The following is a 16,286-nucleotide window of genomic DNA, read 5'->3' on the forward strand; positions in this document are numbered from 1 at the left end:
CTAATGGTCCTACAACTACATTACTAATATGTGACTAATGATCCCACAAAAATGTGTTGGCATATGACAAATTACAAATCAACCAAAGTATCTGAACAAGAAAACCTGAAGCAAATACAAAAATCTAACATTTTGTAGGTCCTAGTGAAATGTTCAATGAACTATGGTGTATCACAAGATATAGCGATATTGATTGAACATCTGAGCCTAAATCTTGGCAGAGCTAAGAAAAATATTTCATTCCAGAATATTATCTGAGAAACCATTTTTCTGTTCTTTATAAACCCATACATAAATTTAACATCTAAAAGGCTATACAATGATTCTGATACATGCTGTTCCACTATAACTTTATATTGGCTGTGGGTGTCATATGACTTACTGATGTGACATTACTCAAAATCATTTTAATATGCCCCCCGCTACTACAGCGGCATGTCTGCGAATTTACAACGCTAAAATCAGGGGTTCAATTCTCCTCGGTGGGCTCAGCAGATAGCCTAATGTGGCTTTGCTATAAGAAAACACTTTTTTATATGGCATACTGACCCTGTATAATCATGAATTGCAAACAGTTTTAGCAAAACAATAGAAATATTATCTTTTGACTTAACTGGCTAATGCTTTTTCTCATTTGGATTTTAAGCAGTTAAGTATTACCTTTTTAGAACCCCTTTCAAATAAAAATAATTCATAATATTATTAACTTCTGATAATACCACTTTGTTTCATGATTTCCACGAAATCTTCTGATCACAACTTCTTATGTAAGATCTCCTAGACTCAAAAAAGTGCAATTTTTGTTTCATCACTTCATAACACATTATCCTTTTTTTTGTCCTTTGCAAAGTTCAAACAACTGATCATCTTTAAACCAAAAATATTCTTTTTTTCCTGCAGATCATTTTCTAACAACCACATTAAAGCACTGATATTGCTGATAGGAACTCCAAACTTATTGTACATTTCTGTTTTTATTTCTATAGATATTTTCAAGTGATATGATGTTTAGAATTTTTTGAATGAGACTATCCAACCATCTGAATATCTTCTTCTCTTATTATACTTCCAGTTGTACTAAACACTGATGGTCTTTGAAATATTAAATTTTCTGAGAAATTTACATGAAGCAAGAATTTGTAAAGTCTTTAGAATATGTTGCCACTTACCTGGTGAAACTAAATTGATGCACAGATGTTTGTAATGTTCAATGGAAAATATGGAAAAATTATTTTATCCAAAAATATTACTAAGCAGAATAATAAATGTTTGTGATTTAAAATGAACGTATCTTTATAAAAACAGTGCCAACAGTTCTCAGTCATTCAATCTTTAGTTAATGTTTCCCAATGGTTTTTCATGTGAAATGAATAAATTATTTATTACAACAAGAGAGAATTCTCAGTAGCCACTGCACTTGAACTTCATTTAAGCAGGATTAAAGTAATCTATGAAACATTTTTTTCCTTTTTATTAGCAATATTTTTGTGTGCCAGCAATAACAAGCATGAGATGTTGATATACTGGACTCAATTTTATTATTTATCAGGATGTCTACCAACCTACCCTTAAGCTGAAATTCTTTTAGACTGAATTAGAGAAAATTAATCTGTGGAACCTTGGGCTGTCAAATACATCAACTGAAAGAGTCTGACCTCCAAAGACCAAAACTGTAATTAAATTAAGTTTTTCAACAGATGAAAGAACTATGAGCTAAATATTTGTATTTGAAAATAAAGACAAACTCAGAGTCATTCTATGGACCATTATAACACAGCTAAAGATATATGGATGTATTAGAGAAACATATTGTTAACCCTTTCGGCACTGAATAACAAATTTTAATGTTTGGCATGGCGCTGAATATATATGTTTGATACTTCAACTAATTACGGTATCAGTACTAAAAGCATGATATCTCGGCAATAACTCAGCAAAAGTCCCTGAAATATTCAGTGATTGTACCCAATACTATATATGTTAAATTCAATACATAAGAATAACAGGAATAAAGGAAGGTTGTTGCCTCGCTGAGCCTTCAAGTCAACTGCAGTCGCCAACCATGCCAAAAGGGTTATTATCCTATTAACAGTAGACCTTCTCCTTTCAGGCTTTTGGTTTTTATAGGGAAACTAGTTTTTTTTTCAATCAAGATTTATTAAAGGAAATATAAGTGTTTATTTTTGTCAAATGTTTTCAAATTTAAGCTTTCTGAAAGTTCTAGGAATTAAAAAAAAGGTTTATTTTTAAATATTTGTTATAATACACAATAAACAGAGGTTTATATTTATTGTGTATTAACACATACTTTCTTAATTAAGATGATTATAATATATTTTGTATAATCTTGTTATCATTAAGTGAACTCATCTAATACTTGGAAATAAATCTGTTTACATGATTATACCATATTATATCAAGAATAGACTTTCCATATACATACCTTAAATTATCCAATCCAGCTCCATCCAAAACATTCATTCTTGGTACATTAGAGATAGCCTGCATAACATTGAAAAGAGCTATTCCACTCCACGATTGTTTGGAAAGCCATGTAATTATACCACTAAAAAATGCTACCAAATAAAAGTAAAAAATGATAAATATTATCCTTTACAAAATGGTTTATTTCACATGTAGAATGAGAAGAAAAAAAACTGCTATCTTAACATTACTCTACACAAAAGCTAAAACTTATTAAAAAACATTTCAAAGCAAACAAATAAGAATTCACCCTAAGTTACTTACATGTTAGTTACCCACTTAATACCATTTTATTTTATCTGACAACAGTTTTTTAATATGACATCAAGATCTTGCTCAAACATTAGACATATTCTACTCCCCAACAATTTTACCTTACTTATTGTAATAAACTCTATTTTGTTGTCCCAGTTGCATTTTCTTGCATTATTATTCAGTGATTATGGTACTTACTTTAATGATAAGCCTATTTACAAATATCTAATTCTGTAATTCTGGTATTTGCTTTACAGTGCTACGCCTACTTACAAATATCTATTCAATAATTCTGTTTCTTGTTTTATAGTGCTAAGCCTACTTGAAAGCATCTATTCAGTGAATTAACTAACTATCATTTAATAAATAATTCAAAGAATCTCTTTTTAATGATGTATTTAGTCCTTCACTATTCAATACTTCTTTACCAAGACATTTTAACATTAACTTTGAAAGTAGTTCATTTCTTTTACCTGGTAAGTCAAGGACTACTATCACAAGTTATAGAAATTACTATTTAATATAACATACTTTCTTTTAATAGAAGATACGTAATAGTCAATACATTCCCTCATTTTTTGTTATATGCTAATCTTTAATATTTATTTTAATATGATTGATAATGTTAATTACCAAGATATAACAATAAATGTTTAAAAATCTAGTGCATTTATCTACTGAAACATACTTATCCTTTGAGAATGTGAAAGACAGTGATAACAGTTCATGAAGAAGATGTCACATAAGCTATTGATGGAAAGGTTTTTCCCAAAGATATCATTTTCTGATCTATCAATATAAATAAATTGTAAGAGTATATAAGTTAAGTATATAAAAAACATAAACTTTATTCAAGTTAGACAGTCAAAATGTCCAAATCATGTATAGTCATTTTATAACACTTGTCATGCACTATGGTTCTTTTGTAACTATTATACTGTTTTATACACACTTTACAACACACATATAATGCTCTATAGTCACTTTATACCATCAATCATGTTCTGTAAACATTACAACACATGTAATGGTCTGTGGTTACTTTATACCATTAATACGATTCTATAAACACTATAACACATAAGTAATGCTCTACACTTTAAATGCATATATAATGTTCCTTGGTTACTTTATAGTCACTTTATACCATATCCGTAATGTTCTATGGTCACTTCATACCACATCTATAATGCTATAGTCACAATATTATAAAAAAAATGATAATTTTCTTTTATATATATATATATACATATGCATAAATACACAGATATATGGTAAACAGATATTGCAAACAGCAACAATATACAATACTATAATGCTTTTTTTTACTCTTTTGTAAAATGGAAAATATGTAAACTAATTACAGTTTTTAAGAACATTGTTTCAGGTGATGTTGGAACAACTGTTTCCATCACTAAATACTAATTACAATTATAAGAACACTGTTTCAGGTGCTGTTGGAACAACTGTTCATATCACTAAAGACTAATTACAAACTTAAGTACATTGTTTCTGGTGCTATTGGTACAGCAATTTCTATCACTAAACACTAATTACAATTTTTGCGAACATTGTTTCAGGTGCTGTTGGAACAACTGTTTCTATCACTAAAGACTAATTACTATTTTTAGGAAGATTGTTTCAGGTGCTGTTGGAACAACTGTTTCTATCACTAAATATTAATTACAATTTTAAGAGCATTGTTTCAGGTGCTGTTGGAACAAGTTTCCTTTACTGATTGTACTCCTCATACCCATAGACATGTACTAAACATTAAAAATCCTATTGGAAGGCATTTTAAAACATAACAAGGTCAATCTTAAATAATAAATCTTGAAAAACATTCTACACAGCCTGCATAATACATGGACACTGATATTCAGAAGAAACCTTTTTTTTAAGAAACTGATGCAAGGTAGTTTGTGACATCTGTCCAGAAAATCTTGTAATATTGAACAACTTCCATTATGTTTGACCAATAACTATGGTAGCATACTTTATTATAAATATTTGTATTTGAGATTCAAAATTAAAAGTGTTTGCTTTATCAAAACTTTGAACTTTTTTTTAGCAATAATGAATTAATGTTTTCTATCCTCATTATATAAGTAATGAACTGTATCTCACTCAAATGCATCAACTTTATACCTTAACAACAGCTTGACCAAAATACATTAACTTTACACCTTAACAACAGCATCTGACTCCAATACGTCAACTTGACACCTTACCAACAGCTTCTAACTCAAACATGTCATCTTTATACCTTAACAACAGCTTCCAACTCAAATGTCAACTTTACACTTTAAAAACAGCTACCTTCTCAAACATGTGAACTTTTCACTTTAACCCAAGTATGTTGGATACTTAGAAAAGTTTAATCTCCAATCACATAAAATTCATTGTTTTATTACCTTCCATACAAAGAGTTGTCGTTCAGTATGTAGAGAAGATGCTGGTACACAAACTGTAAAGATTTTATAAGAAAAGTATTAGCAAAAAAATATTTTTCAATAAATAGCAAGTATAACTTATGAAATCTTTGTCTAAGTATTCTCTGTACTACTAGTGTAAGTAACAATATCTAAATACACCTTCTATTACAAACTCGATGTTGAGTATATGAAGTATTTAGATTTTAAACAAGTAAGGAGAGTAAACTAAGTTGTATCTCAGAACAGCTGGTAGGTGACCAAGAAAGGTCAAAACGTTGTTCTCTCCTTATCAATAAGTGTTAATACCCATACCAGCCGTTCTGAGATACAATTTTATTTCAAATGGGTTTCTCATCATCAAGAATAAACTAAGTTGTTTTCATTAACTTTAGTTCATAATTTTGTTTCACCTAACCTTTTATTGCTACTCACATTAAGTGAACAAATAATCAATTAGGTAAAGTTAACTTACATGTTCCATGTGCTGCTCAAAAAGTGGGAAGTCTTTAATATCCATGTCAAGAGTATAGTAGATGGCCCACTTCACTATAAACTTATTTTCATGCAGAAACATTCTCTTGAGTGTCAGAAGTACCCATGACGTATGTAGTAGAGGTAAATCACCATTTTCTCTTAAGAAGTCTAGAAGAAAGATAAAAATTACAAATTAAAAGAGCCAAAAATATTTAAATTTAAAATCACTTACTTGACAACATTAAAAAAACAGTTATTAATTTTTAGAAAAAATGAAAAGAAGGGTATGTACCCTCTGGAGTCTTCTTTAGATCCAAGATAGGTTACATAACATTTTGCCATCATAAAAAGGAAACATAACACCATCTACAAAAACTAAATTCAAACTTAACATTCATGTAGCTTCAGAACTGACAGCAAGTGCTGCCAGCCAGGTGCCTTTTTTTCAGTCAGCAGTTGAAAATTAGCAATAGTGATAAATGGAATTAGTAGTTTTGCCTAAAGAAAGAGAAAGTTTAGTGGCGATAGGAACCTAATCTAAGACCCTAGAATCACAAGGCATCCCCTGAACCCACCCATTATATATCTCTTCTTACACAAGGAAAACATATGATTACTTAGATGGAATAATCAGAATATCTAATTTTAATTACATGAACATTTTTGTGGCAATCAATTTCATCACAATTTTGATCAATCAAAAGTTGGAGTAACCAGAACAACTAATTTTGAATAGCTCCTCATTAATTTTGTGGCACTCAAGTTAACAAACTCAGTTATTCAATTGTTAAAATAATATTTTTGTGGTAGTCACGTTAACAAACTCAGTCAATTGTTAGACTAAAGAAAAGTATTAATGACTAGAGAAACTAATTCTGATAAACTGATTATTTTACAAGGTGCTTATAAATGTAATTAGTTCTCACACACAATCAATTAAATAATCCATCTCGTCTGCCAGTCTGGTAGAGATCACCAAACAGAAACAATGATTAAATTTTTTCTCTTAAAACTGTTTTCATTATTTTGTTACTTATTAAGTAAAGCACATAGAAGAAACAACTATATAAAAAAACAGTGTTAAGATACTCACCTTTATACTTTGATTACATCAACAGAAGTTGCAAAATTTAACAACATGTTTGACTCACAATCAATATGTTTGCTAAAGCCTGTAATACTAAGTTTCTCAGTTTGAAACATATTGGTCCCAATCAAAATAAAATCATTCCTGCAAGTGTTGGTCAACTACTGAGATATTTCTTACCTATAGCATACTTTTATCATACGTCATTAGACTGAATGAAAATAAAATAGATTATTAAAACTATGTATACAAGTGAGGAACGTAGTTTCAGAAACTATGTTTATAGTAAATTTACAAGAAAGTTTCTGTCCCAGCAGTGATAAGCTGGACTGAACCTCACACTAAAAAGAACTTACCAGTAAATACAGAAGCTCCAACAAGACAGTCTAGTTTATAAAGAACAGGTTTAATGACATGAACCTAAAATAAATCAAAAAGGAAAGAAAATTTAATTCATTGCTAGATGTTTTAAAACCTTTTTACAAATAGGTTTATTAATATACTTCTAAATTTTCAATGGCACATAGTGCTAAAGCTCTTAACTATCACACATACATTTATATATGTAATGTTTTATTAGCTATCACACACACACATATATTTTATTAGAGAACATACACACATATATATGCGATGTTTTATTAGCTATCACACACATACACACACACACATGTACACACTGCTGGCCAAAATCTTAAGACCAATGAACATAAAGAAAAAATATGTATTTTGCATTGTTAAACTCAACCACTTATTTGATTAGAGCTTCGAAAGATGAAAATAAAAAAAGGAAAAATAAAAATAAAAAACATTTTTAGTATTTAATAGGGAAAATGTGAACACTAAGAAATTAGCCTAAATACTAGTTGGTCAAATGTTTAAGACCATACTGAAACGAAGTGTTAATTGGTAAACGCATAACGAAATTTAGTCATTTGTGTTCAAGCATTAGTGTTGTCAACATCTCCCACTCACATCTCCTGTGTTACATTGGGTAAAAACATGGCAAAGGCTAAAAAGTTGACAGAGTATGAACGTGGCAGAATTTGCAAAAGCAATGTCTCTCTCAATGTTCCAACGCTGGTAAGATTGGGCAAAGTAAAACTGCTGTTGCAAATTTCTTAAAAGACCCTGAGGGATACGGAACAAGAATTTCAAGTGGTTGGCCCAAAAAAATTTCACCGGTGTTAAGCAGAAGGATTTGATGGGTTATCTGGCAAGACACCAGCCAATTGTCGAACCAGATTAAGGCCCTTACAGACACAGAATGCAGCTCAAGAACAATAAGATGGCATCTACGAGAGAAAGGCTTTAAAAACCGTAAATGTCTTCAAACGACACGCCTCCTTCCACACCACGAAACAGCTTGGTTAAACTTTGCTGAGATGCACCAAATATAGGACGTAGAAAAGTGGATAAAGGTTTTGTTCTCTGATGAGAAAAAATTAACCTGGATGGTCCAAATGGCTTCACGTTACTGGCACAATAAGAATATCCCACCAGAGACATTTCCTACACGAAACAGTGGAGGAAATTCCATTATAATCTTGGGTGCTTTCTCCTTCCATGGAACAATGGAGCTTCAGGTTATACAGGGGTGTCAAACAGCGGCTGGCTACATTGGCCAACTGGATCTTTCAGCAGGACAACACTGCAATCCACAATGCCTACAGGACAAAGGACTGTTTCATGAGGAATAACGTGATTCTTTTGGACCATCCAGCGTGTTTGCCCGAACTGAACCCCACTGAAAATGTTTGGGGGTAGATGGCAAGGGAAGTCTATTGAAACGGACATCAATTCCAAACAGTGCACGATCTTCATGAAGCCATCTTTACCACTTGGAATAACATTCCAGCCAGCCTTCTACAAACACTTATATCCACCATGCCAAAGTGAATTTTTGAAGTTATTCACAATGACAGCCATGCAACTCACTACGGAGACCTCTTGTTGGGCATTTCCTACCCTGTTTAGGACTTCTGTTTGGTATGGTCTTAAACTTTTGACCAGCTAGTATTTATGTTAATTTCATAGTGTTCACATTTTCCCTATTAAATGCTAAAAACGTTTTTATTTTTATTTTCCCTTTTCTTATTTTAATCTTTCGAAGCTCTACTCAAATAAGTGGTTGAGTCTAACAACAAAAAATGCATATTTTTCTTTATGTTCATTATGTTCATTGTGTGTGTGTGTGTGTATATATATGTAATGTTTTAGGATTTATGGCCATCAGCTATCGTGTGTGTGTGTGTTTATGTGTGTTACACATATGTAATGTATATATATGTAATGTTTTATTAGCTATCATACACACACACATATATGTATATGAAATGTTTTATTAGCTATCATATACACACACACACCATACCTACATGTAATGTTTTTATCAGCTATCAGCTATCATACACACACATATATGTAATGTTTTATCAGCTATCATACACACACACATATGTAATGTGTTATTAGCTATCATACACACATATATGTAATGTTTTATTAGCTATCTTACACATGTTTTACTAGTTATCACACACACATATATATGTGTAATGTTTTATTACATAATAAAATATAATCATGAAGTTGCCAGGCTCCATAAAGTGTCAAAGGTTAATCTTTAAAGGATCAAAACACTTGATTGGAGTTCTTTTCTTAGGTTCCTGCTTTGGTCCACTCTCAGCATTTTACTACCACATTGTGGTAGAAATCAAAGACTGGTTGACAACAGAAAATACAAGATGACTAAAGCAAAGACAACCTACATTCGAAAAGACTACAAGTACAGACAGTGGGTCAGCTCCAACCAATATTCTCTTATACAGTGGTACCTCGGTGTCTCTGACAAGTCCCTTCTCGAACAATTCGGTTTTCAAACATATTGTTTGAGAAAAAAATGTCTCAGTTGTCGAACATAAACTCAGTTCCCTGAACCAAGCTGTCGTGACCCGAACCACCGAAATAACCCGATTGATGACCTGAACAACCCTTCGACCATTTTCGGCCCACACCAAGCTTGCCCAAAACATTTTACCTGCACCTGTCGATCAGTCCACGCCCCCACTAAAATCTGCTGTGAACGTTCTCATTGTTCTTTGTTGTTGTTGTTTTTATAAATATTCTGATTAAATAAGCCACCATGGGATCAAAAAAGGATAATGAAAGCAGCAAACTAAAAAGAAAAGTTGCTAGAGCCACAATAGAGGTGAAAAAAGATCTCATAGCGAAGTATAAGAGTGGTATTCACGTGTCTTACCTTGCTACACAGTTTGGTATGGTGAAGTCTACAGTCTGCACCATACTGAAAAATAAAGAGGTCACCAAAGGAGCTGATGTTGCAAAAGGTGTGACAGTGCTTACAAAACAAAAATCAAAAACAATGGAAGAAGTAGAAAAACTGCTGTTGATTTGGGTAAACGAAAAACAGTTAGCTGGTGATAGCATTTCTGAGACCATCATTCATGAGAAAGCAAAGCAGTTGCATGCTGACCTCCTGAAAAACACCCCTGGAACAAGTGCTGATACAAGTGATGCCTTTAGGGCTACTAGGGGTGGTTTGAAAAATTTAGGAAGAGAAGTGGCATACATTGTGTGGTGAGATATGGGGAAGGTGCCAGCTCTAACAAAGATGCTGCTGATAAATTTGTTAGGGAATTTAAGGACTATGTAGAATTGAGGGTTTTATTCCCAAACTAGTGTTCAACTGTGATGAGACATGCCTCTTTTGGAAGAAAATGCCAAAGAGGACCTACATCACCAAGGAGGAGAAGTCACTGCTAGGACACAAGCCAATGAAGGACAGGCTAACTCTACTGTTATGTAGTAATACAAGTGGGGACTCAAAACTTAAGCCTTTGCTTGTGTACCAGTCTGAGAACCTGAGGGTTTTTAAGAAAAATAATGTCTTGAAAAGTAAACTAAATGTCATGTGGAGGACTAATAGTAAAGCATGGGTAACCAGGCAATTTTTTATGGAGTGGGTCCACGAGGTTTTTGCCCCAAGTGTAAAAAATTACCTCAAGGAAAAACAGTTGTCACTCAAGGCCCTTCTTGTGATGGACAATGCACCTGTTCACCCACCATGCTTGGAGAACAGGTTGGTGGAGGAGTACAGTTTCATTACAGTGAAGCTCTTGCCCCCTAACACAACTCCTCTCATTCAGCCCACGGACCAGCAGGTCATATCAAACTTTAAGAAACTCTACACCAAAGCACTATTTCAAAGGTGCTTTGAAGTGACCTCTGACACAGAGTTAACCCTCAGAGAGTTCTGGAAAAATCACTTTAATATCCTCCATTGCTTGAGGATCATAAACAAAGCCCAGAGGGAAGTGTCTTTGAGGGCCATGAACTCAGCCTGGAAGAAATTGTGGCCAGGCTCAGTAGCAGATAGAGACTTTAAAGGCTTTGAGGCTGAGCCTAGCCTGTTGTCGAGGATGTTGTCTCACGAGGCAAGTGTATGGGCTTGAATGTGAGTGGTGATGACGTGGAGGAGTTGGTGGAAGACCACAACACTGAGCTCACCATAGCAGAACTCCAAGACCTTCAGAAGGAGCAGCAACAGAAGGCAACTGAGAAGTGTTTTCAGATGAGGAGGAGGGACGGGAGGATGTTCTTAGTTTACTAATCAAGGAAATGTGTGGAAAATGGGAAGAGTTACAAAGTTTTGTGGAAAAATTTCACCCTGACAAAGCTTTAGCAAACTGCAGCATAAACCTTTTCAATGATAATGCCATGTCTTGCTTCAGAAACATTTTAAAATGCAGGCAGAAACAAACCTCATTAGACAAGTTTTTAGTGAGAAATAGGTCCAGTGAGCCTCAAACAGGTTGTAGCAGTGCAAAGAGACAGAAAAGAAAAAGAACCCCAGAAGGAGAGTTACCTGACATTTTTATGGAAGGTGACTCCCCTTCCAAACAATAATAACCCTCCTACTCTCCACGTTCCTCACCACCTTTCTTTCACTTATGCCATCAGCTCTCCTCAGCACAGGTTTAAGTGCAGTTAAATTTTCATTAATTGTTTTTTTATTGTGTTTATAATTTTTGTGGTTGACTTTATGCATGTAAGTATTATTATACAGGTATAAATAAGCAATATTTTTACTTAAAATGCTTCATAATGCATAATTTTTGGAGGTCTGTAATGGTTTAATTTAATTTACAGTATTTCTTATGAGAAAAAATTAATTCGGTTTTTGAGCAGCCTTCTGGAATGGATTAAGTTTGAGAACCAAGGTACCACTGTATTTTTCTCTATACTGAGTGGACTACAAAATCCTCTTCACATTAATTTTCTGTCAATAGACAGTTTTGAACAGATATATGTGTTTTAAATAACACGACAATTAATGAATTAATGAGTCCAGTGGGAAGTTTCTGTCCAGAGTCCTAGGTTATGCAAGTATACACTTCACGCTCACACGTGTTTTTTGTCTTTGATATAAAATATTGTTTCATTCTGTAGACTGATTAAATTATTGATAAAAGGTTGAAAAAAAAGAAATAATCATCTCTTTATACTAATCGCCAGTTAGGCCTCACTTGGAATACTGTGAACAGCATAACAATGTTTAGGAGCATACTGGTCCATCTCAGCTGTCCCATCTTCTAAGCCAAACTAAAACTATTAAAAATATGAAAAGTTTAAAGCCAGCCTTTATCATTCATATATCTATCAAGTTTTCTTTTCAACTCACTCAAATTTACCATCTCCACAACATTTGAAGACAATCCATTCCACAAGTCAACCTACCTATTTGAAAAATAAAACTGTCTTAGCTGAAGATGGCTTCTACCTTGTCTAAATCTATATTTGTGTCACCTAGTTCTATAATTCTAGCTGTCAAGTATGAAAAATGTTGATGCATCAAATATATCAATTCCTTTTACAATCTTAAACACTTCAATCAGATATCTAATTCTTCTCTTGAAAAGAGAAGACAATTTTAGAAATTTAATCTCTCCTCAAATGACAACCCTTCCATCCAAAGTACCATTTTAGTAACCCTCCTCTCAACCGTTTCCAACAATTCAATGTGTTTCCTTAGGTAAGGAGCCTAAGACTGAACACGTATTACAAATGTGGCCTAACCAGTGACCTATACAGACAGAGCACCTCATCCACAATATCAATTCCTTTAAACACCTCAGCCAAAGACTCTTTACTTCTTGTTTCAAAAGAAAACATGTTCAGTGACCTTGACCTCTCCTTGTATGACAATTTTTCCATCCCAGGTAGCATACTAGTAGCCCTCCTCTAAAGCTTTTCCAACAATTCAATGTCCTTCCTAAAATAAGGAGTCCAAGACTGAATACAATATTCCAAAGGTGGCCTAACCAGTCACAAATACAATGAAATTATAACCTCTTTAGATTTGTATTCAATATTTTTTCCAGATACAACCTAAAATAGTATTTTCCCTACTAGTAGCAATGGCTCACTGCTTGGATGGATTAAGAGACTGATCAACTATTACACCAAGAACCTTTTCTTCTAAAACAATATAAAGGATATTCCCATCAGAATAATACTTTAATTAAAATCATGATATCTCACATGCATTACCTTGGATTTATCAGAATAAAAAGTTATTTGCCCAACTCACTAAATGATCTAAGTCTTTTGGTAAAGCAGAAGCATCCTCTTTACAGCCATCACCATTAGACCTTAATATCATCAACAAATTTAACAAATTACTCCTTCATCCAGGTCACTGATGTGACATTAATTCAGTTTGACTGGTCCTAAGACTGAGCCTTGAGGTACCTCACTTGAGACATTAATTCAGTTTTACTGAACTCATTTATAACAACCCTCTGCTTTCTTCTAAAAAGCCACACTTCTATCCAATTAGTTAATCTATCCCTTATACCTTATCAATTTATAAAGGGTGCTTATATACATTAAATCACTGATAAGTAGTAAAAGAATAACTACATGGATAGAAGGGGCCATCTTCTATGGACAGGTTAAAATTTCTCGAATTCTGTGCTCTTGAGAAAAGAAGTTGTCATAATGGTAGGTATTTTGGTTTAGAACCAGAGATGGTCATGAATTTATATTTCTCTTCATCCAACTCTTGATTAATTGATTTTATGTTCAATATTAGATTTAATAAAAATAGTTATTAATGAGGTAGGAAGTGATCTTAATGAAGTTTATAAGACATTTTCAGAGAGAGTTGATAAGGATTAAAATCTCTAACTTCATTGTGCTGTATGCTGAGATGGTTGTGTCTGAATTACTACTTTTCTCAAGAGTGGACATGTCTTTGAAGGACCAAGTGGTTACATGTTGTCCATTGGTTAAGTTATTCTTGAGGTTTTTAATTGGTTTATTAAATTATACTCATAATTTTAAGCCCTGATCCAACTTTAACTTTGGACCAATGGACAATAATGTATTGAAAGTGCAACCTTTTGAAGATTTGTTTAATACTTTCATTAAAGCAGCTTTATACTGAATAAATTACTTTAAAAAAGTTTATATACAAACATTTTAAAACTGTGTTAATTCATTCTTTATTTTGGATTAATTTTGGCAAAGGAAAAATTAAAGCACTTTTAAATTTACTTTGAATCTGTGATTATTTAAACCTGTTTAACATATCTGTATTATGATTAGACTATATGTATTAATTAATCATTCTCAAGCTAAAAGTATAAAATAGCTTAAGCTAATATTTGTATGATTTAATTTTTAATATACCTGTTTCTCTTCCAACACTTCCAAAAGAACCATCATATCTTCAAAACTCTGTCTCATCTTCTCACATGTGGATGTGGTCCAGTGAAAAACAGGTGGCAATTTCTTTTCCTTATTGTGATGCACAGCTATATTGATAGACGACTTTTCACACCATTCTAATGTTCTTTTAAAAAGAAATAGAGCCTTTTTTCTAGTTATACTTTCTTCATGACTCAGACCATGTTGAATTATTTTCCAAAATTTGATATCAGAAACAAGAAGCAAACCTAAAGTATCTGCTGCCTCAGGAGAGAACACAAAGTCACAAACACTACACAATATTAAGTAGGTTGTGGTCTGTTGTTCTATAACATACATAGAACTTCCATATTTGAAAAACGTCGTCACTAGCTTCCACATCTCATTTATCATATCATATTCCCTTCTTTTACAGTACCTTAAGAACTTCATGAATGACAACATGATGATGGAAGTGACAGCAGAATCACATTCTTTAACAATCTGTTGATATAAATATGAAAGTTCTATTAACCATTCCATACCTTCTAAGACATCCATGTAAGGTCTTGCAGCTTCTAACAATACATCAACTATCCTAACGAGACCTGTAAAGTTTATAAACTCAACTTCAGTGTTATTAGTATTACTACTACCAAGATTGCTCTGGGGATATGTCCACATCTTGAGTTTTTGTTTTATTTTCTGAAGGGTTTTTTTGGCTACCTTTGTAAGATTATCTCTAAACGTTTCAAACACTCCAAACCTTGCCAAGGTTGTTAATAAACATTCAAGCAGTTCACAAACTGCCACCCACTGCTGATCGTCTATGCCATTGTCCAGTTTCGAAGAACTTTCCAAACTAGAATTAGCAGAGTCAAGTCTACTAATGTAATTGATACAGAAAATATCAATTAATTTTGCTACTTTTTCACGCTGTTCTACTACAAATCCGGGTTCATTGTTAACTTGTGATTCCATGTCGTCTACCTTTAGGTCTAGGCCATTTACTAGAGTTTGATTCACGCTTAAGCCTATTTTACTAACAGTAACAATATTGATACTCTCTGTGTTGCAGTTGTTACCACTAGTACTACCAGACTTACGTTTAATAGCAGCCATCCAGCTTTCTGGTTGAAGTATATCCATACAGTTTTTTAGATACTTTGCCGATTCAATAAACATTTCATATTTTTTATCACTTTCCATATTCAGCTGTATAGTTATTAATTTAAGTGCTGAATCTATTATATCCATTTTCTGTTGTTGTCCTTCCATACAGATATCAAAACCACGTGGCAAACCACAGTCTACTTCAACGTTCATATTAAATATATATTATGAGATTCAGCCGATCAAGTCGCTGGTGTCCTGCCTGTCATCTCTACACATTATTTATTGTATAGTAATTATCCCCATTATTGAAGCCTTTAGACTTTAAGTAATATATCAAATCAAAATTCCCCCCTGTCGCACCAAACATGCTCGCCCTTTTAGCCGTGGGGGCGTTATACGGTCACGATCAATCCCACTATTCGTTGGTAAAAGAGTAGCCCAAGAGTTGGCGGTGGGTGGTGATGACTAGCTGCCTTCCCTCTAGTCTTACACTGTTAAATTATGGACGGCTAGCACAAATAGCCCTCGTGTAATTTTGCGCGAAATTCAAAAAATAAATAAAAACATTGTGTGAATATCAAAATAAAGAAAGATTTTCAATTTTCTGTGTTTTATCTTTGCTTTTTTTTTTCTTCTTTTGTATTCTCGTGTTTGCTTATTCTATGGGAATAATTAATATAAGCCAAAATTTATTTCAAAGCGTATTAAATCTTGTAACAAAA

The 16,286-nt window shown here is 33.0% G+C and overlaps 1 protein-coding gene across 18 annotated transcripts in view; it reads right to left on the reverse strand.

Annotated features, from left to right (window-relative positions):
- Positions 1-16,035, reverse strand: part of LOC143240771 (tRNA (guanosine(18)-2'-O)-methyltransferase TARBP1) — a 64,256-nt gene extending 48,221 nt beyond the window's left edge. For 15 of the 18 annotated variants that reach the window (XR_013021946.1, XR_013021937.1, XR_013021943.1 and 12 more), the window contains exons 1-6: positions 14,452-16,035; positions 7,092-7,155; positions 5,647-5,816; positions 5,154-5,206; positions 3,428-3,528; positions 2,444-2,576 (exon numbers count right to left, since the gene is read on the reverse strand). Coding sequence is in view for 5 of the 18 variants with exons in the window: in XM_076483779.1 (XP_076339894.1) it covers positions 2,444-2,576; positions 3,428-3,528; positions 5,154-5,206; positions 5,647-5,816; positions 7,092-7,155; positions 14,452-15,774 (1,844 nt within the window). In the remaining 13 variants the exon portion in view is untranslated. The remainder of the gene's footprint in view (positions 1-2,443; positions 2,577-3,427; positions 3,529-5,153; positions 5,207-5,646; positions 5,817-7,091; positions 7,156-14,451) is intronic. The other 3 variants (XM_076483776.1, XM_076483775.1, XM_076483777.1) reach the window with 2 other exon arrangements.
- Positions 16,036-16,286: the final 251 nt, after the last annotated feature.

The sequence above is a fragment of the Tachypleus tridentatus genome, chromosome 13, assembly GCF_004210375.1.
Source record: "Tachypleus tridentatus isolate NWPU-2018 chromosome 13, ASM421037v1, whole genome shotgun sequence".
NCBI classification, from domain to species: Eukaryota; Metazoa; Arthropoda; class Merostomata; order Xiphosura; family Limulidae; genus Tachypleus; species Tachypleus tridentatus.